General features: G+C 41.2%; 1 protein-coding gene across 3 annotated transcripts in view; it reads left to right on the top strand.

Annotated features, from left to right (window-relative positions):
* Positions 1–18104, top strand: part of LOC121285485 (probable E3 ubiquitin-protein ligase HECTD4) — a 301376-nt gene that overhangs the window by 48658 nt on the left and 234614 nt on the right. For all 3 annotated transcript variants that reach the window (XM_041201967.1, XM_041201965.1, XM_041201968.1), the window contains exons 4-5: positions 5977–6104; positions 17192–17300. In XM_041201967.1, coding sequence (XP_041057901.1) covers positions 5977–6104; positions 17192–17300 — 237 coding nt within the window. The remainder of the gene's footprint in view (positions 1–5976; positions 6105–17191; positions 17301–18104) is intronic.

The following is an 18104-nucleotide window of genomic DNA, read 5'->3' as shown; positions in this document are numbered from 1 at the left end:
ATGACCCCAGAGTATTAGCCCAGACTTCTGGATTACTAGCCCCAGTGACATTACCACTATGCCACCATCTCACCCGATGTTGCATTTCTTCTTGTTGGCTTTCAATACATGCTTGAAGCGCTTCTTCTGCTCTCCTCTGGTATGTCTGCCCTGACTGAGCCCTGAGAAGAAGACCTGCTTTGGGAGCCTGATATTTGACATTAAAACTTTATGACCAACCCAGCGAAGTTGATGATGAATGATCATAGCCTTGATGCTTTTGGGGCCTGCTTGTGAGAGGACATTGATGTTGGCGCGTCTGTCTGCCCAATTAATATGTAAGATATTCCGCGGGCTGTGTTGATGGTATGACTCCAGTGCTTTGAGACGCTTTTTACACGTCCATAATTTAGCTCTGTACTGTAAGGAAAGGACCACAACCACATGGTAGACCAGGAGCTTGGCTTCAGTTTTGATGTTGCAGCCTTCAACCACACACTTCTTCTGGTGGCCAAAGGCTGCGCCAGCAGATTTCAAAAGATGTTGGGTTTCTTCGTCAATTTTCAGCCTTCTGTGAAAGATAGGTTCCAAAGCATTGAAAATGTTCCACATTTTCCAGGCACTCATCATGAATCCTAATCAATGGGGCTGGGCCGTGTGCATTTTTCAGTTTGCTGATGGAGGACTTTGGTCTTCTGAATGTTGGGCGTAAGTTCCAGCTTCTTGTATGCCTCAATAAATACGTTGACTGTTCTCCGGAGATCTGTTTCTGACACATCACTTGTTGAGGCATCATCAGCAAATTGGAACTCAGTGACTGATGTCGAGGTGGTCTTAGTTTTTGATTGGAGTCATCTGAGATAAAATAGCTTGTCAGGCGCAGCAAGGAAGATTAAAAAATTGGAGTGATAACACAACTTTGCTTTACTCCTGTCTTAACATCAAAAGAGTCTGTAATGGATCCATGGTTAAGGATCACCGCTCTCATCATCATGAAGCAGGTGAAGGATGGTAACGAATTTTGGAGAACATCCACACTTCGTTAGAATCTTCCAGAGTGCCTTACAATTTAGTGCCAAAGACCTTTGTCAAGTCAAAGAATGCTGTGTAGAGAGGTTGATGATATTTATGACATTTTTCTTGTAGTTGGCAAGCTGTAAAAATCATGTTGGCTTGCCTCTTAATGGCCTAAACCCACATTGAGATTCGGGGAGTAGCTCTTCAAGAGTAATAAGTCAATTCAGAAGGGTTTTTGTAATGACCTTTCCCGCATTGAAAGCAAGGAAATGCCTCTAATTTTCACATTCTGGCATCCCTGAGACATTTGGGACTTTCTCTTCATTCCTGACCTGTAGGATAAGGGCACAGAACTGTAAGGTTAGTTCCTCTGCTCCATGCTTTTGATTTCAGCGGAGATTCCATCACTGCCTGCTGCTTTGTTGTTGTTCATTTCTGTAATAGCTTTAATCACCTCCATAGGTGTTGGCAGAATTCCAAGCTCGTCCCTAACTGGGTGTTGTGGGATGGAGTTGCAAACACTCTTGTTAATGGTTCTCGATTGAAAAGGTCTTCCAAAATTCTTCTTTCAACGGGCATTGACAGCTTCCCTTTCCTTGATCAGATCTCCCTCATCCTTAGGCCTCAGAGGAGCTGGTCTTTGAGTATTTGAGCCATAAATGGTCTTTAGGCAGTGAAGAAGCCATGATATCATTCATGCCAGTGAGATGTTGAACTTCCTTTGCCTTGTCTGCCCACCACATGCTCTTCATGTCATGTGTGCATCTTTGTAACTCCGCCTTTATTTGTTGGTAAGCCAGTTTCTTTTGCTTTGAGTTTGGGCCATTCTTCCAGGCGCAGATAGTTTTGCATTTGCAGTAAATCAGTTCGTTGACATCCTGATCATTTTCATCAAACCAATCCTGACAGAAAATCCAGGTGCCACTTTGCAGACATTGATGATATTGGACTTAAGGCTATCCAAGTACTGTGGGCACTCTTCTTCTGTCCTTGGTCAAAGTAGTTTGAAAGCTTTTCCTTAATGCATTGTTGAAATCAGTCCCTTTTAATTGAATCCTTCAGAGCTTCGATGTTGATATTTTGTGGGTACCCTTTCTATTGTACCTACCATTTGGGAGCCAGTTTGATGGGCATAATTGAACAATAAGCTGGTGATCAGTCTAGTTGTCATCAGCCCCTGTCATTGCTGTGGTGGTGCGGACATCTTTGTGATTCTGGGCACGATCAGATGCCAGTGCTTGGACTGTGGTTATTGCCATGATGGTTTGCACTTGTGTTTCTGGAGGAACAGGGTATTAGTGATAAGTCCATGTTCAGTACATTTGGTATTGAGAAGTTTGACATTGCCTGTAAAGAGATTTTCTGTCAGGAAACATCCGGATTGGAGTTGACATTTCCAGTACCTTTGACCAAGAACAGAAGACAAGTGCCCAAAGTACTTGGGATAGCCTTAAGTCCAAAATCATCAATGCCTGCAAAGAGACACCTGGATTTTCTGTCAGGAAACATCCAGATTGGAGTTGACATTTCCAATCCCTTCCCTGACAATAGCTCCATTACATATTGGAATCTATCAACTCTGGCATTGAAGTACGGAGAAGAATAGTCCTCTCCTCTCCTTCAGAACCCTACTGAGACCTTGGCCAAGTTTGGCATAAAAATCTAACTCTGTTTCGTTGTCAGTGTCCACAGTTGAGCCATATGCACTCATCACGCCAAATTGACCCCTTGCCAGTTTGAGGAGTCAACAAGGCGCTCAATTCTTCCAAGAGGGACCTCATGAAGCCGGTTCACAAGTTCATTCTTGATGGCAAATCCAACTCTGTGAACTCTGCATTCTTCTTCTGATTTCCCTTTTCAGAAGGAAGTATAGCTGCCTCCAGAGTTCCTTGAATGCCCCTCTTCATCTGGCCAGAGCAGTGAGAATTCTTGGGTGATAAAAACAGTGCAATGCTCTGGGTGTTCACTTGTAGACGTGTCCATGAGGGTCTTGATGTTCCAGGCCACAAACTTTGCAACTTATATCTTTTGCGGAGGAGGTGATCTCTCTGGACACGGCTATCCATTCGGGAGAGGTGAGGGGCGTTATGGCTAGGCACCTTTTCTAGTCCCCCTCCTATAAGGGGTGAACAAAGTGAATCGTAAAGAGGGCTACTCAGTCACAATTACAGATGCCGAAAGGCACCTGTGCCTTGTTTGAGTGCTAGATGACCATCTTAAGGAGGCTAATGATAATTGTAATGCAGTAGAGAATCATGCAGAGGACAACTGAAAAATGACAAAATAAAGAGAGGGTATGAGAATAAGTTGGTTGGTAGCGTAAAACAAAACACTTTTTTTTCCTAAATAGTAAAAGGATAGTCAAAGAAAGGAAGTGGCAGATTCAGAGACAAAAAGATCATATTATGGAGGCAGATGACACGGCTGATGCAACAAATAAGTACTTTGTATGTGTCTTCGCAAAAAGAATGCTCCCAGTGTGACAGTAAAGAAGAAAGTAGTAGTAACATTGGATAGGATAAAAATGAAGAGGCAGCACTTAAAATGTTTGTAGTGCTCAAAGTAGAAAAGTCACCGGTCCAGATGGGATGCATCTTTGGGTTGTTGAGGGACATAGGTGTGGGAATAATGGAGGCTTAACCATAATCTTTCAATCTTCCTGGGATATGGAGGTGGAGTCAGGGGTTGCAAATGTTAGACCTATCAGGCCTGTCACCCTACAGTTGGTGGCAGATAAATTTTTTTTAGGGGAAATAATCCAGGACAAGACTGTCACTTGGAAAAAAATAGGATAATAAATTGCAGTCAGCACAAATTTGTTAAAGGCAAATTATATTTGACAAACTTCACTGAGTTCTTTTCTGTAATTGAGAGTGTTGATGATGGCATACAGCTGGATATAGAAATTACTAAAGGGCGGAAAGCTAATATTGCAGTGAATGGTTGTTTTTCAGTTTGGAGGGAAGTATACAGTGTGGTTCTCCCTGATGCTACTTGATATAGGTCATAATTTCAAGGTTTGCAGATGACATGAAACTGGGAAATGTAGTAAAGATGGTAGCATACTTCAGGAGGTCATAGACTGATGAAATTGGAAGACTTATGGCAAATGAACTTTGATGCAGAAAAGTATGAAGCGATACATTTTGGTAGGTAGAATAAGCTCCCCTCCCTTGGTACTGCACTGAAATATTAGCCCAAGGTTATATGCTGAAATCCTGGAGGTTGCTATTGAATCCACAACCTTTTGACTCAGTGGCAAAATTGCGACAAACTGAGCCAACCTTCATGCCCTTCCCTACCTTTCTGAAGATGCATTGTTAAAATAACTTCAGATAACAACAAGCTGGTAAATGTCCAGTGCATTCTTTTCCTTTGCAATAAATGTTCCATCTAAAAATTGTGAGTAGCTTTAACAAAATGACAGCATATAATCTCAAATATTGTCATTGGTGTATGTCACTTCCCTGTATATTGAATAAATAAATATGAATAATTAGTTATTTCCAACCTTGCTGGTTTGCTTTATGTCCGATACTAGACTTTTCTAAAACAATGGAGGTAATTAATCTCTGAAAATTTGTGTTAGTTGCATCTGTTAAGTTGTTCCATTCGAAGCTAATGAACTATACCTATAATCTTAATTGACAAGTCAGGTTTCTTTATTGATGAACCCATTTTTAAATAGGAATCTGCATTCACCATTCTTGCAATTGCACCAGATCAATTTGCAATGCAATTTGAAGTTGACAGCAACACTTTGAAATGATCCTAAATATAAAATGCATTCAGCATTTTTTTTGACATTGAAGCTAACTGGGTATTCTGGGATACCTTTGAATCTTTCTCAGGGTGGTGTTATGATGGAGATTTTTCTAATGTTTTATATTTCAAGATTGATTTGAAAGTTGATATTCCAGCAGCTCAAAAGTTGAGAAGCTGTTCAGTGCTGGCCAGGTGCTTTGTACAAGGGGAAATAGGTTGTTATTCCAATCTGTTCCTGCACACCGTGGTTAGTTACTGAGCGAGATGAGGGCTCATCTGTTTGGCAATTTGCTGCATGGAGTGGAGGAAGGAAGGGGAAGGGTTTTAATTACAAATTAATAATTGGTGTGAATGCTGTATTGGGTAGTGTTAGCTAAAATCTCTCCTGACTTGAATATGATTTGTCTATGTTTCTGTCAGGAGTGAGACTAGGATCCATTGGTAAACATATTAATAATCCTAATTTGCTATATCTGAGCATCTAACTACCTCTGCTGTTAGTTAGACTTTCCTTGCACCTTTAGGTTTTTACATTTGCAGAGAATATTGCTGAAAGTGCAAACTAATAACACCACTGAGGGAAACTGGGCATCTAGGACCCAAGTGAACAGGATTAATCGCCTTTAAACAACCAGAATGAAGGATTATTAAATTATCAACGCAATGACTAAGAAGGAAGTATAAATGATAGTGGGAAAATTCAATGTTAACTTGAGTACAGAAAGAAATAAAGGGGGAGAAAGATTTGATTGAAACAAAAAGGAAATAAAAATGCATTTTTAAAATCTCCAACTGTTAACACCTGAAGGAATGAGGCTCCACACATGCAATCTGGCACTGAAATGTACTGTTACTTGACTGGCAGTATTTAACCCTTATTGCATTGTTAAAAGGCAGTTTATTCTTGAAATTACTTTGTCTACTGTGCAAATACAGCAACTTTCCACCATTCAATGCATCTCGATGATAAGGCAGACAACAAAATGCTATTTTCACAAATTTAATGGCAGAGCAGCGCAGCTTGGACAACAACTTTTGGATTTTTGCATTTAAGCCCACATCTACTCAATGCAAAAATTGTATAGCAACTTCAGGCATAAATAATAGTGAGCAACATTAGCCTCATGTTATTTTGACAACAAAATCTGGACAATTGTTTGCCTTTTGTTATATAATACCTAACATTTTTATATTTGTCTCTCACTCTTTTCTCAGACTACTTCTACTGGAGGGAGGACCAGGCTCTGCCTCTTGCTTGCTTGGCAACAAACATATGGTGTCATGGGGGTTTGAGGATATGCTATCTGCACCGGAGAGCAACAGCAGTTCCAGTGACAACAAAGGTACACCTTTTCTCCTTTAGTCAGGTTGGGACACGAAGAGAAAGAAAGGAGATGATAATATGGGCATTGAAAATTTATGTAGAAACATGGGAGCCATTAATTAATTGCGAATTTTTTAAATTTCAGAACAAAATAGTGTAATGGCAATGTGATTATTTTATTTAAAGTATCCAGTAGAATAAGGCTGGAACAATGTGAAGGAGCAGATGACATTGTCTGCCATCTGTATCACCATTACAGGTGGCAGTGTAAAAGGGAATGCAGAGGATGGTTTAATGTTTAAATACTGTAAAATAGCTTCTTTATCATTGGGATGCTGTTCATTTTGATTAGTTGGTATGTAGTATTGTGTGATGTAAGGCAAAATAATTGGTGATTTAATCATGTGGAATATTTTCAGTCCTAATTACTGTAGTATGTTTGCCCTCAAGATGAGGAAAGCTAGTTTGGAAGAGCTATAATAAGTGAACCGATAGGGAAATAAACAGGTGTTTCTGTGGATGCAGATGTGAATCTTGGATGGTGTGTTGTCTCCCTTTTGCCAGCGCAAAGGGTGTCATTGAGCGGCTGCAGAGCACCCTGAGGGGGAGGGGTAGGGTGAACAGCCAACAGTTGTGGTCCACATTGGTAACAATGACATAGGTAGAAAGAGGGATGTGGTCCTCCAGTCTGAATTTAGGGAGCTAGGTAGAAAATTAGCAAGCAGATCCCTTCTTGGGACATTGGGGCCGGCTCTGGAGCAGATGGGATCTGTACAGGCTGGGTGGGTTGCACCTGAACAGAACCGGGACAGAGCTCTTCAGAAGCATTTTGCTGTTGGGGAATGTTTAAACTAACTTGGCAGGGAACCAGGAGATTAACATTAGAGAGGACTATGAAGGGACACAATACGGGGGGGAGATAGATAGTAATGGAGTAGGGAATAATAAATTAATAGTTGGGGTCAGAGTAAAGGAGGAAGTAAGAGTCTAAACCTGGGTTACTGTGCATGTATGTGAATGCACGAAGTGTGGTAAATAAGATTTGTGAGTTACAGGTGTAGATTGTCATGTAGAAATATGATGACATGGCTGTAACCGAGACCTGGCTCAGAAGGGCAGGACTGGGTGCTAAATAACCCTGGATGCAAGGTGTTCAGGAAAAATAGGAAAGGAAGAAAAGGGGGAGGGTGGCGGTATTCATAAAATAGAGCATTGCAGCGCTGGAGAAAGATGTCCCAGAGGGATCAAGGTCCGAATCTACTTGGCTAGAGCTAAGGAATAAAAAGGGGAAATTGCATTGCTCTGTGCAGCCTTTGGGCCACCAACTAGTGGGAAGGATGTAGAGGAACAAGCTTGCAAAGAAATCAGAGGTGTAATTATTATCGAGTCCTTATAATGAGGGACTTTAATTATCCAAATATAGACTGGGATAGTAGTAGTTTAAAGGGCAGAGAGGGGTAAGAGTTCCTAGAGTGTGTTCAGGAAAATTTTCTTCCTTGTTGGACTGGAAACATACTCAAGGAGACACTTGCTAGACCTGGTTCTTGGAAATAAGAATGACCAAGTGGATCAAGTGTCAGTAGTAGAACTTCTAGGGGACAGTGATCATTGTTTCTCCTTTGCCTCCACCTATCACTAGCCTTCTTTCCAGCTTCACCTGCTCCACCCCCTTAAACAGTTTAAATTTCACCACATTTTTACTTCCCTTCAGCTCTGAAGAAGAGTCATCATTAACATTAACTCTGTCTTTCTCTCCACAAATGCTGTCAGACTTGCTGAGTTTTTCCAACATTTTTTGTTTTTGTGTATGAACAGAGCCTGGCTGGTTACTTTCTGGTGGGAAAGTTTTGATGCATGTCAGTTCATTAAGGCTTGTAGATCAGAAATTCTGATCTCTCAATTGTCTTCTGCTTTCTGTTAAGTTCTCCTCACTGAAGTTTGCAGGCAGTGTGTCCTGGAAGAAATTTGAAAAAAAAAACTGCTTCTGTTAATTTTTCACTGTTAGTTGTTGATTTTGTAACTGGTAATTTATCTTTAGATCTCCTTGAGACTTTCTTAGTGATCAGGAAGGTAACCTGTTTGAAGTTTTGGATCGCATATTTATTATCTCTCTAGCTTGAATTGTGGCTCCTCCTTTCTTAATACCTTGTTTGCCTTCTCTTGCCTGTTATTTAACATAATGACTCCTTAAAGGTATCTCATTTCCCTTCTGCCTTGACTGTTAATTGGTGAACAGTGTAACTTCAGAAAAAAGTTGATAAGTTTTTTTTTGCAATTCCTGGGAGAGTTATAAGGCTGAAATTTAATCCAGGGAATCAGATCATACCAAAAAACTACCGTTGGCCCAGAATTCGCTGGAGTGAGCCATGTTTGTTAGATTTTTTTCCTCACCTTCAGTTCAAGGTTTTTACTCCAATTGCTGGAAGCTTGAATTGATAATTGACTGGGCATCAGGGATCTGTGTGCACTGTGGACCTACAGTCTAAATTAGAGTCAAAAAATGCAGAAAGAGAAATGAGAGAGAGAAAGATTGGAATGGGTGTGGGGTGGAAGACACAGAAGAACTAAGTTTTTAAACTTTAGGAACAGTTTACTACCTGCAGGAATGAGACACCATAGTTTCAATTGTTCCCCTTCAGCATAAAAGTATACAGTTCATTTGGCTGATTCCTGGAATGAATCAGTCATGTGATATCACATGAGAAAAGAAGCAGGTTGGGCCTGTACCCATTGGCATAGAAGCTTAAAAGAATGAGAGGTGATTTTATTGAAACACAAGATTCTGAGGGGGTTTGACAAGGTGGAAGCTGAGAGGATATTTCCCCTTGTGGGGGAGTCCAGAACTAGGGGGCACCGTTTAAAATTAGGAGTCTCCCATTTAAGACTGAGATGAGAATGTTTTCCTCTTCAGGGTCATTAGTTTGTGAGATTTATTTCCCCTGTGAGAAACGGAGACTGGGTCATTTGATATATTCAAAGCTGAGTGAGTATTTTTTGATCAAGGGAATCGAGGGTTATGGGGGACGGACAGGAAAGGAGTTGAGACCACAAATAGATCAACTATGATTTTATTGAATAGTGAAGCAAGTCCGAGATGCTGAATAGTTCTTGTGTTTGTGGCTGGCAAAATCGAGTGGCATGCAGAAACATTAATCTCATCATTAAAAGGTTCAGGCATTAAGTACCAGCCCTAACATGCTGCGGAGAGTTCAGTTTGATTTAACAGCTCAAATGCAGCAATTCCTTGATACTTGAGGAGAGGTTGATGCTGAACACTCATTTTCCCAAAGCTAATGGAGCAATGCAAGTTCTCAGCAATTTGTGGGATTCACAACTCATCCTGTTTCTCTTCTCTCCACAAATTGTTGATTTATTTACATATTAATAATGTCTTCCACATTACATTCTGTGATTCTCCCCCCCCCCCCCACCCCGCACAGTAACTCCTGGGCCACGCAGCTGCTGTTTGTTTTGAGGCTGGATGAGTCTTTTGCTCTGGCCCCTTGCTTGTGTTTTATAATAGGACTTTTCAGTGTTGTGAATATTGTCATTTGTGTACTTGATATATGATCACTAAAGGAGACTGATGTCTTGTTACATAGACAATATGGAACTGGTGATTTTTTTCCTAATCTGTTGAGCAATTTCATTCTGCAGTGAATATACATAAGAATAATTTAAGTTCAGAGCGTACAATAGATATTCATATTTCTCTAGGTTAGCAGGAATTTGCAGTTCAGGCAGTTGTGCATTCATTGTTGCTTCCATAAACTGTGGGAATATCACCTGAATTATCTTGGACCAAGTTACTGACTGAGCAATTTGCAGTTGCCAGATGAAAACATTGTAATTTGATAGCCTGGAGTGCCCAGAGAAGGAACTTCTACGCTCACTTTGCATAGAAAATTCCTTAGTTTAATGAATAACTCCATTGCAACTTTGTTTTTACAGTGTAATAGTTCAGATAGTGCACAGTATTTGTCATTCACTGGTGAGCTTTTGCATGTGTAGATTAATTTGATGATAAAATGGAAAGCCAAGAATACTGAAAATATTAAATAAAAGTAGGAAATGCACAGCCTGTCAGTTAGCTGACACTGAATGGCAGCCTTCCGTCTCGTGAGACAATGGTTTGCGCCATGGTGGTCAACTGTGTTAAGCATTGCCTGGTGTGGCTCAGGAGCCCCACTCTGACATGGCAGTCTCTGCTGCATTTACTGCAGAGGAAGACAGTGGGTTGAGAAGATGCTTGATTCGCTGGGTGCTCTCCTCGCCCAACTGAGGTTTTCATTTTTGCTCGCCTCTTCCAATGTTCTTCCAAATATTCAACCTCCCGTGATCTCTCAGACATCAGTGACTGTCTCCCAGTTCTCAGTGTCCACCCTCTTCATACCTCGCTTGCTGGTGTCCTTGAAGTGGAGGTAGAGACGCCTAGGAAGTCATGACCTAGTGGCCAGTTCACTATACAGAAGGTCGTTTGGTATACGGCCATCATCTATCCGATGGGCATGGCTGAATGAGTGCAGATGTCATTGGTTTAGCAATTGGTGTATGCTGATGGAAATAGCATGCTCCAGGACCTCTGAGTTGATGACCTTGCCCTGCCAAGAGATGTTGAGCATGCATCTGAGACAATGAAGGTGGAAACTGTTCAGCCTTAAGTCCTGCCTAGCATATGTTGTCCAGGTCTCACCACTGTAAAGGGTGCAGGCTTGATATAAAAACATAAAATGCTAGAAAAATTCAGCAGGTCTGGGAGCATCTGTGGAGAGAGAAACAGTTAACATTTTGAATCAGTATGACCCTTCTTCAGAGCTTCAGATTTCAGGCATCCGTGGTATTTTGCTTTTGTCTTGCAGTTTGGTGTTCTCAGGTTGCTGTTGTTCCACACACACTCATTCAGCTTGGACAGTTAGCCGACATCTGAGAGGAAAACGGGCTTGTCCTTGGATGGTTCATTAGTTATGAGACTAACAGATCAACCAAGCATTTGGTCACCTCTTCTAATATCACCTTTAGCCAGGCATTTATTTTTCTCTGACTACAAACCTGTGAATAACAATGTTTGCTTTAGAATTTAGCTGTTGTGTGTAGCCCATTTTTTTCAGTGCAGAGTCCTTTAATTTTTTTTTTACTTAGGTGTGTGCACAAGATATTTATCACAGAGCAAGGCTGTGCAGTATCATGCAGGCTGCAGTGCAGCCATGCACCTTTGCAAAGTAATTGGAACATTGATAAAGAGCCTTTGGGTGTTTTTTTCCCCGAAGTTAAAAGCACTATATAAATGCAGCTTATTGTATTTGAGTTTTTCTCACTGATGTTTGATCACTTCTGTTAGGCTATTGTATTCAATTACACTCAGACATCTGTTATTTGGTAATGGTCCTTTTTAAATTGCATTATTGACTAATAAGTGCCGGTCATTTCCTCATTCTATGCTGTTTGTGAAATTCTGATGAGCTGGCACCTCAGACCTTCAGATATATAGATAGATTTATCTGGCATGGCTAGGAGTTAATGGTAGTTAACTATCTGAAGTGCTCTTAAAGCTGCACATCTTAATCACCATTCCAGTACATGTTGATTTATTTGAAATTGGCATTTACAACAATAATTTTCTTGTGCGAAACTATTCTAAATCCATTGCTACATTTGGATTGAAGACCCCTTTGTTTCACCTTTTTATGAATTTTGTTGAATGGTAACATTTCTGAATGCAGCACACATCATCTCTAGATATCCCAGATATTCTGGTTTGAAATATGTTGCACTTGCACTGAAGCTACCCTCCATCATGTTGTGTGGCATCTACAAGGTACAAGTCAGGAGTGTGCGGAATACACTCCACTTGCCTGGATGAGTGCAGCTCCAACAACACTAAGCTTGACACCATCCAGGACAAAGCAACCTGCTTAATTGGCACCCCATCCACAAACATACGTGCTCTCTCCATCACTGATGCACAGTGGTAGCAGTGTGTGCTGATGCACAGTGGTAGCAGTGTGTGCCATCTACAAGATGCACTGAGGAGCTCTTTAGACAGCACCTTCCAAACCCATGGCTGCTACTATCGAGAAGGACAAGAGCAGCAGACACGTGGGAATTCCACCATCTCGGTTTTCCATTCCAAACCATTCACCATCCTGACTTGGAATAATATCATAATTCCTTTGCTGTTGTTGGGTCAAAATCCTGGAACAGCCCCCCCCCCCAACCACCACCACCACCACCAAAACAGTATTGTGGGTGTGTGTACCTTCACCACATGGACAGCAGCGGTTCAAGAAAGCGCTCAGCATCACCTTCTCAAGGGCAATTAGGGATGGGCAATAAATGCTGGCCTAGCCAGCGACGACCACATCCCATGAATGAATAAAAAAAACTATCACTCTGCTAAAAGGATAGATTTGGAACAGACCTAATTGCTCAGAAATAGGCACTCATGAGACACTGGACCATCAGCAGCAGCAAAATTGTTTTCAACCACAATCTGTAATCTCATGGCCCGTCATATCCCTCAGTCTATCTTCACCATGAAGCGAGGGAGATCAACCCTAGTTTAATGAGGAGTGGAGGAGAGCATGTTTGGGGCAGCACCTGGCATTCCTGAAATGAGATGCCAACCTACTGAAGCTACTGTGCCCAGCCAGAAGCGTGATAAACTGGTAGCAGCATGCTATAGATAGACAAAAGTGATTCCACAACCAATGGGTCAGATCAAAGCTGTGTAGTCCTGCCACATTCAGTTGTGGATGCTAGTGGACAATCAAACAATTAACCAGAGGAGGAGGAGGGCCCATAAACTCCCCATTGTCAAGGATGGAGAGTTCAGCATGCAAGTATAAAGACATGGCTGAAATATTTGCGACTATTTTCAGATATAAGTGCCGAGTGAATGATCAATTTCAGCCCCCTTCTGAGGACCCCAGCTTCACAGGTGGCAGTCTTCAGCCAATTTAGTTTACTCCATGTGATAAAAGAAATGGCTAAAGTTACTGGATAAACCAAAGGCTGAAGACGTAGTCCAGAACTAATCGCATCTCTAGCAGAGCTGTTTCAGTACAGCTACAACACTGACATCTACCCAACAATGTGAATAATTGACAATATCCTGACCACAAAAATCAGGGCACATCCAATCCAGTGATAATGCCCCATCAGCCTACTGTCATCAGCAAAGTGATGAAAGATGTCATTAATAGTGCTATAAAGCAGCATTTACTCAACAATAACCTGCTCCCCAGTACTCATTTTCGGTTCTGCCAATGGCACTCAGCTCGAGTCCTCTTTACAGCCTTGCTCCAAACATGGACAAAAGAGCTGAATTCCAGAGATGAGGTGAGAGTCAAAGGGGCGTTTGTTAGATTCTCTCTTGGAGGTAGTCATTACCTGGCACTGATCATCAAGGTAGCGTTTGGAAGAGTGGTATCTCAGGGATGAGAAATTTCAGTTATGAAGATAGATCAGAGAGGTTAGGACTGTCCTCCTTAGAGAGGAGAAGGCTAAGAGGAGATTTGATAGAGGTGTTCAAAATCATGAGGGGGCTAGATAGAGAAGATGGGGAGAAACTGCTCCCACTCGAAAAAGGATCGCAAGCGAGAGGGCACAGATTTAAAGTGATTTGCAAAAGTGGCAAATGCAATGTCAGAAAAAGCTTGCACATAGCGAGTGGTTAGAGTTTGGAAGGTACTGCCTGGAAGTGTGATGGAGGCAGGTTCAATCGAGGCATCCAAGATGGCATTGGATGATTATTTGAATAGAAACTATGTGCAAGGGTATGGGGAAAGGCAGGAGAATGGCACCAAGTCATAATGTTCAGTTAGAGCTGGTGTAGACACGATGGGCCAAATGGCCTCCACCCACACAGTAACAATTCTGTGATTCAAGGAGCTCAAACAAAATTGAAATCAATAGGAATCTGGGTGCGGTGGGGGGGCCCTCTCCAATGGCTAGAGTTTATCCTAACACAAAGGAAGGTGGTTATGGTTGTTGCAAGAAGCCAATTATTTCAGTCACAGGACATTGCTGCAGCAGTTCCTCAGGGTAGTGTCCTAACATCTTTAGTTGTTTCATCAATATGATCTCTCTATCATAAGGTCAGAAGTGGGAATCTTTGCTAATGATTGCAAAATGTTCAGTACTATTTGTAACTTCACTGATACTGAAGCAGTCACGTCTATATGCAACAAGACCTGAACAACATTCAGGCTTGGCCTGATAAGTGGCAAGCAATATTTGCTTTTGCCAGGCAATGACCAACAAGTGAGAATATAACAATCTTTATATGGCAGGTTGTGACCATTGACCAGAAACTTAACTGGACCAGCCACATAAACCAAGAGGTCAGAGACTGTGAATTCTGCATCGTGTAACTCACCTCCTGAATCCCCAAAGCCTGTCCACTGCCTGCAAAGCACAAGTCAAGAGTGTGATAGAATAATTCCCACTTGTCTGAATGAGTGCAGCTCCAACAACATTCAAAAACCTTGACACCTTCCAGGGCAAAGCAGCCTGTTTGATTGGCAACCATCCATGCACACCTCAAACGTTTACTCCTGTCACCTCTACTACATGGTGGCAGCACTGTGTACCATCTATAAGATGTTCTGCAGCAACTGTCCTTCCACAGCACCTTCTAAACCTTGTACTGTATTGCCATTCCTTCACTATTGCTGGGTCAAAATCTGCAACTTCCTTCCTAACACCACTGTGCCTACACCATAAGGACTGCAGCAGTTCAAGAAGGCAGTTCACCGCCACTTTCTTGAGCAATTAGGGCTGGTTGCTAGTGGAAATGAGTCCATAGCAGAAACTGGCATTGAAATAGCATTGTATTGACAGTCATCCTTGGCCAGAACAATAATTTTGACTATTGGATTTGGCACACTTATGGAATAAGGAGTTTTTTTGAGGTTGATATTTAATGGTGTACTACTGAGGAGTTGATGTTGACAGGTGGCAAAAACAAGTAAATAATCCATTGTTCTCCCTTGTATTTCTATAATTAGTTACAAATCCACTTTCCTTAAACTGCATCTATCCAAAATATCTTGTGCATGAGATTGCACAGAGAGGTCGACACTGCTTCTTCAAAGCCTGATGAATGAAGTCATTTCATGATGTAGCATGGAGTTCGAGATTCAGAAGGTCATGGTTCTGTGTTAGGTCTCCTGAGTTAGCTGATCTTGGCTGAAGTGCTGCAATTGGGCATGGTTCTCCTGGCTGAAGAGGGAATTCTTATGATCCTTCTATGCTGTGACTTATGTTGGGAAGCACTTGGCTGTGAGAACAGGATTGGCGCCATCAGTGATGTCTTTCACCGTCAAATGGCCCCAGTCTTTATGAAGATTAGACACTTGGGTAAGGTACCAAAAGGCGAATGAGGCCTGTGGAACTATTGAGTCACCATCCTCAGGCGAGAATGAAAGCCTCAGTGAAGGAGACTAAGAGAATGCAGATGATATGCCTGTATCCAAGCTCTGGGGAAAGGTTTGGAGTGAAGTGGTAGATCAGCACTCAGTTTTCAGAATAGCTTTCTTTTCTGCCTGATACCTGAGCATACTGTGTATTCTAATATTGTAACCTCTTAAATATTGGATGTGAACTGCTATTTTCCTAAGCATGTTAACTTTTTGGTTCTGATTTTTAAAAAAAAATAAGTTTCTCCTTGTTTTGGGAGATAGGGTGGTGGAGGGGGCGGTATCCATAGGATAATTTTTATTTACCCATTCAATCTTGAAGGGGTTAATTTACTCTTGGGTTTGGCTAAATAGACAGCAGCATCCCTCCAAGTGTCTTCACTGCTTTCCCACACCCACCTATGAGTTTTTGAATAGGAGTTGGGGATTAAAATTCCAGTGGCCCCTTCTCTTTCTCTCTTCCTTCTTTATTCTCCGTACTTCTCTGCTCTCCATTTTTTCTCTCCACTCTTCCATTGGTCTTGGGTGCTGAGGCCCGTTGTATTGCTCCTGTTGATATAGAAGTCAACCAATTCTGTGTAAAGTAGGGATCAACCTTGTTCATTTGGCTGGACTTGTACAACATATCAGAGTGCAAGTAGGGAGCAAGTCTGTCTTTCTGGTTATCAGTTTTTCCTAGAGTTATACAATCCATTGCCCCTTCAGTATGCTTCATAAATGTTGTTTTCCTCTGTCCATGACCCTTGTAGTGTTAGTCTAACTCCTGTGCTAAAACTCTTAAGCATTGTTGACTTTTAAGCCCAGAGTAACATCTGCTTGTTTATTGAAACAGTAAGTAAAGTATCCATATAAAACTGATCAACATGACCTTGTCTCATAAATGTTAGAATGAGGACTTTTTGGTTGATTGTGTAGTTGTTACAAATCATTTGCAACACCATAGGCTACATTCTTTCTTGCGCACAGTCCTACAGCTGCACCATTTTTTTCCTCTGCAAGCTTCACTGCATCTACGTGCTTCAGTGAATTGACATTAACATTTCTGACCTTGGATTCAGATTCCCCCACAGATTCACTGAACCTTACCTCAGTTTTCTCCAACCATATGTCCATGTGTGCACTCTGTTTATTGACACTGATCTGTAACACTGCCAGCTTTTACATAATCAATGGCTATTTGTTTAGTCCCTATGGGTTTCTTTTTGCCTATTTCTTCTGCTTTGCGTCCCTTTCTCTGCTCTGAAATATCTCCTCGAAACACTTTTCTTAGATTTAATGTAGTTTTGTTTACTCACTCCAAATGGAGAGCTTTTCCTTTTCGCTTGCTGTTTGATGTTAACTATTATTTGCTTGTTAATGTAAAGACTTTCAAATGTTGTCTTACACACAAGGAATATGATATAAAAATACAAATTATTACTAAAACAGGCTGTATTTTATTGGTAACAAAAGTGGGTCCATGCTTCTGTTACAGATGTGAGAAGGCCAGATTTAGTAATACGAATATGGGGTACTGCCGCATAGACACCAGTCTCCTGCAATCTGAATTCAAGTATGAATTTAAAAGTCCTTTCAAAATTGAAACTGCTGGAGTGTTGAAAAAGTATAATACTGCGCTTATGGTATTGTCTTGTAGAAACCATTCTACATTAAATCCATTACACAAGTTTATCTTTGTGTTTTTCAGATGCAGATTTAGGTCGCTGTCTTGCAACAGATGGAATGTACCTTTATTCAACTAACTCCGTTGGCAAGGGGATCAGCAAGTTGGGGTCAGGGCTCCATGGGACTCTACGGTAATTGACTGCAAATACAGTTTTAAACTTAGTACACAGGTCGGGTTAAGCCAGTTGGAAATTAATCTCGTATTTTTACATTTCCATTTTAGGTTAAACTACACTTGTATTTCATTAGTTGAGCAGCCACACAATGCCAACAAATTTGTTCTGGCTGCTTTGCCTAGTGTATTAATCTTGGGAGTTCACGCATTGCTTTTCATATTACTGTTGACTGCAAAATTTTTTTGGATTGTAAACAGTGGAAGTCCATTTAGAGTGGATTTATTTATCAAATCTGGAATATTGCAATATTTCTTCAATCACTCAATCATTTAGTCGCTATGTCATATAGGACTTGAGTCTTGCTGGAAAAAAAGACAAGCTGCCAAAGCTTTTCATCTTGCACTCATCAGGACAGACTCACAAATGCAAAATTCCAAAGGGAACAACAATTTATACTGCAAGAGAAAAATGGGTTCTGATTGGTTGGCAAGTCGGCTCTGGTTGGTTGTGACATTGCCATGGCGAGTGCACCAGGGAGCTATTGTTTATTCAGAAAGGTGCAATGTCTGGACATATTCCTTTTGCCTGCAGAGGACTGGTTCTTGCATATGAATACATGTATTCAGCATTTTGCTGAACAGACCTAATTATGCTAAGGATTACACTAACAACCAATTTTAAGATTATTAGTTGGGTTCACACTTAAGCTTACTAGAAGTTACATATATTCCTTTTTCAAAATTAATTATTTTTAAACTGACTTTACTAAAATATGTTGTTTCTGGATGTTAAATGCTACACTACATTATGTCCCACAGA

The sequence above is a fragment of the Carcharodon carcharias genome, chromosome 13 (assembly GCF_017639515.1).
Source record: "Carcharodon carcharias isolate sCarCar2 chromosome 13, sCarCar2.pri, whole genome shotgun sequence".
NCBI lineage: Eukaryota > Metazoa > Chordata > Chondrichthyes > Lamniformes > Lamnidae > Carcharodon > Carcharodon carcharias.
The sequence above is the reverse complement of the archived record's forward strand: the minus strand, read 5'-3'. Positions and strand labels throughout refer to the sequence as shown.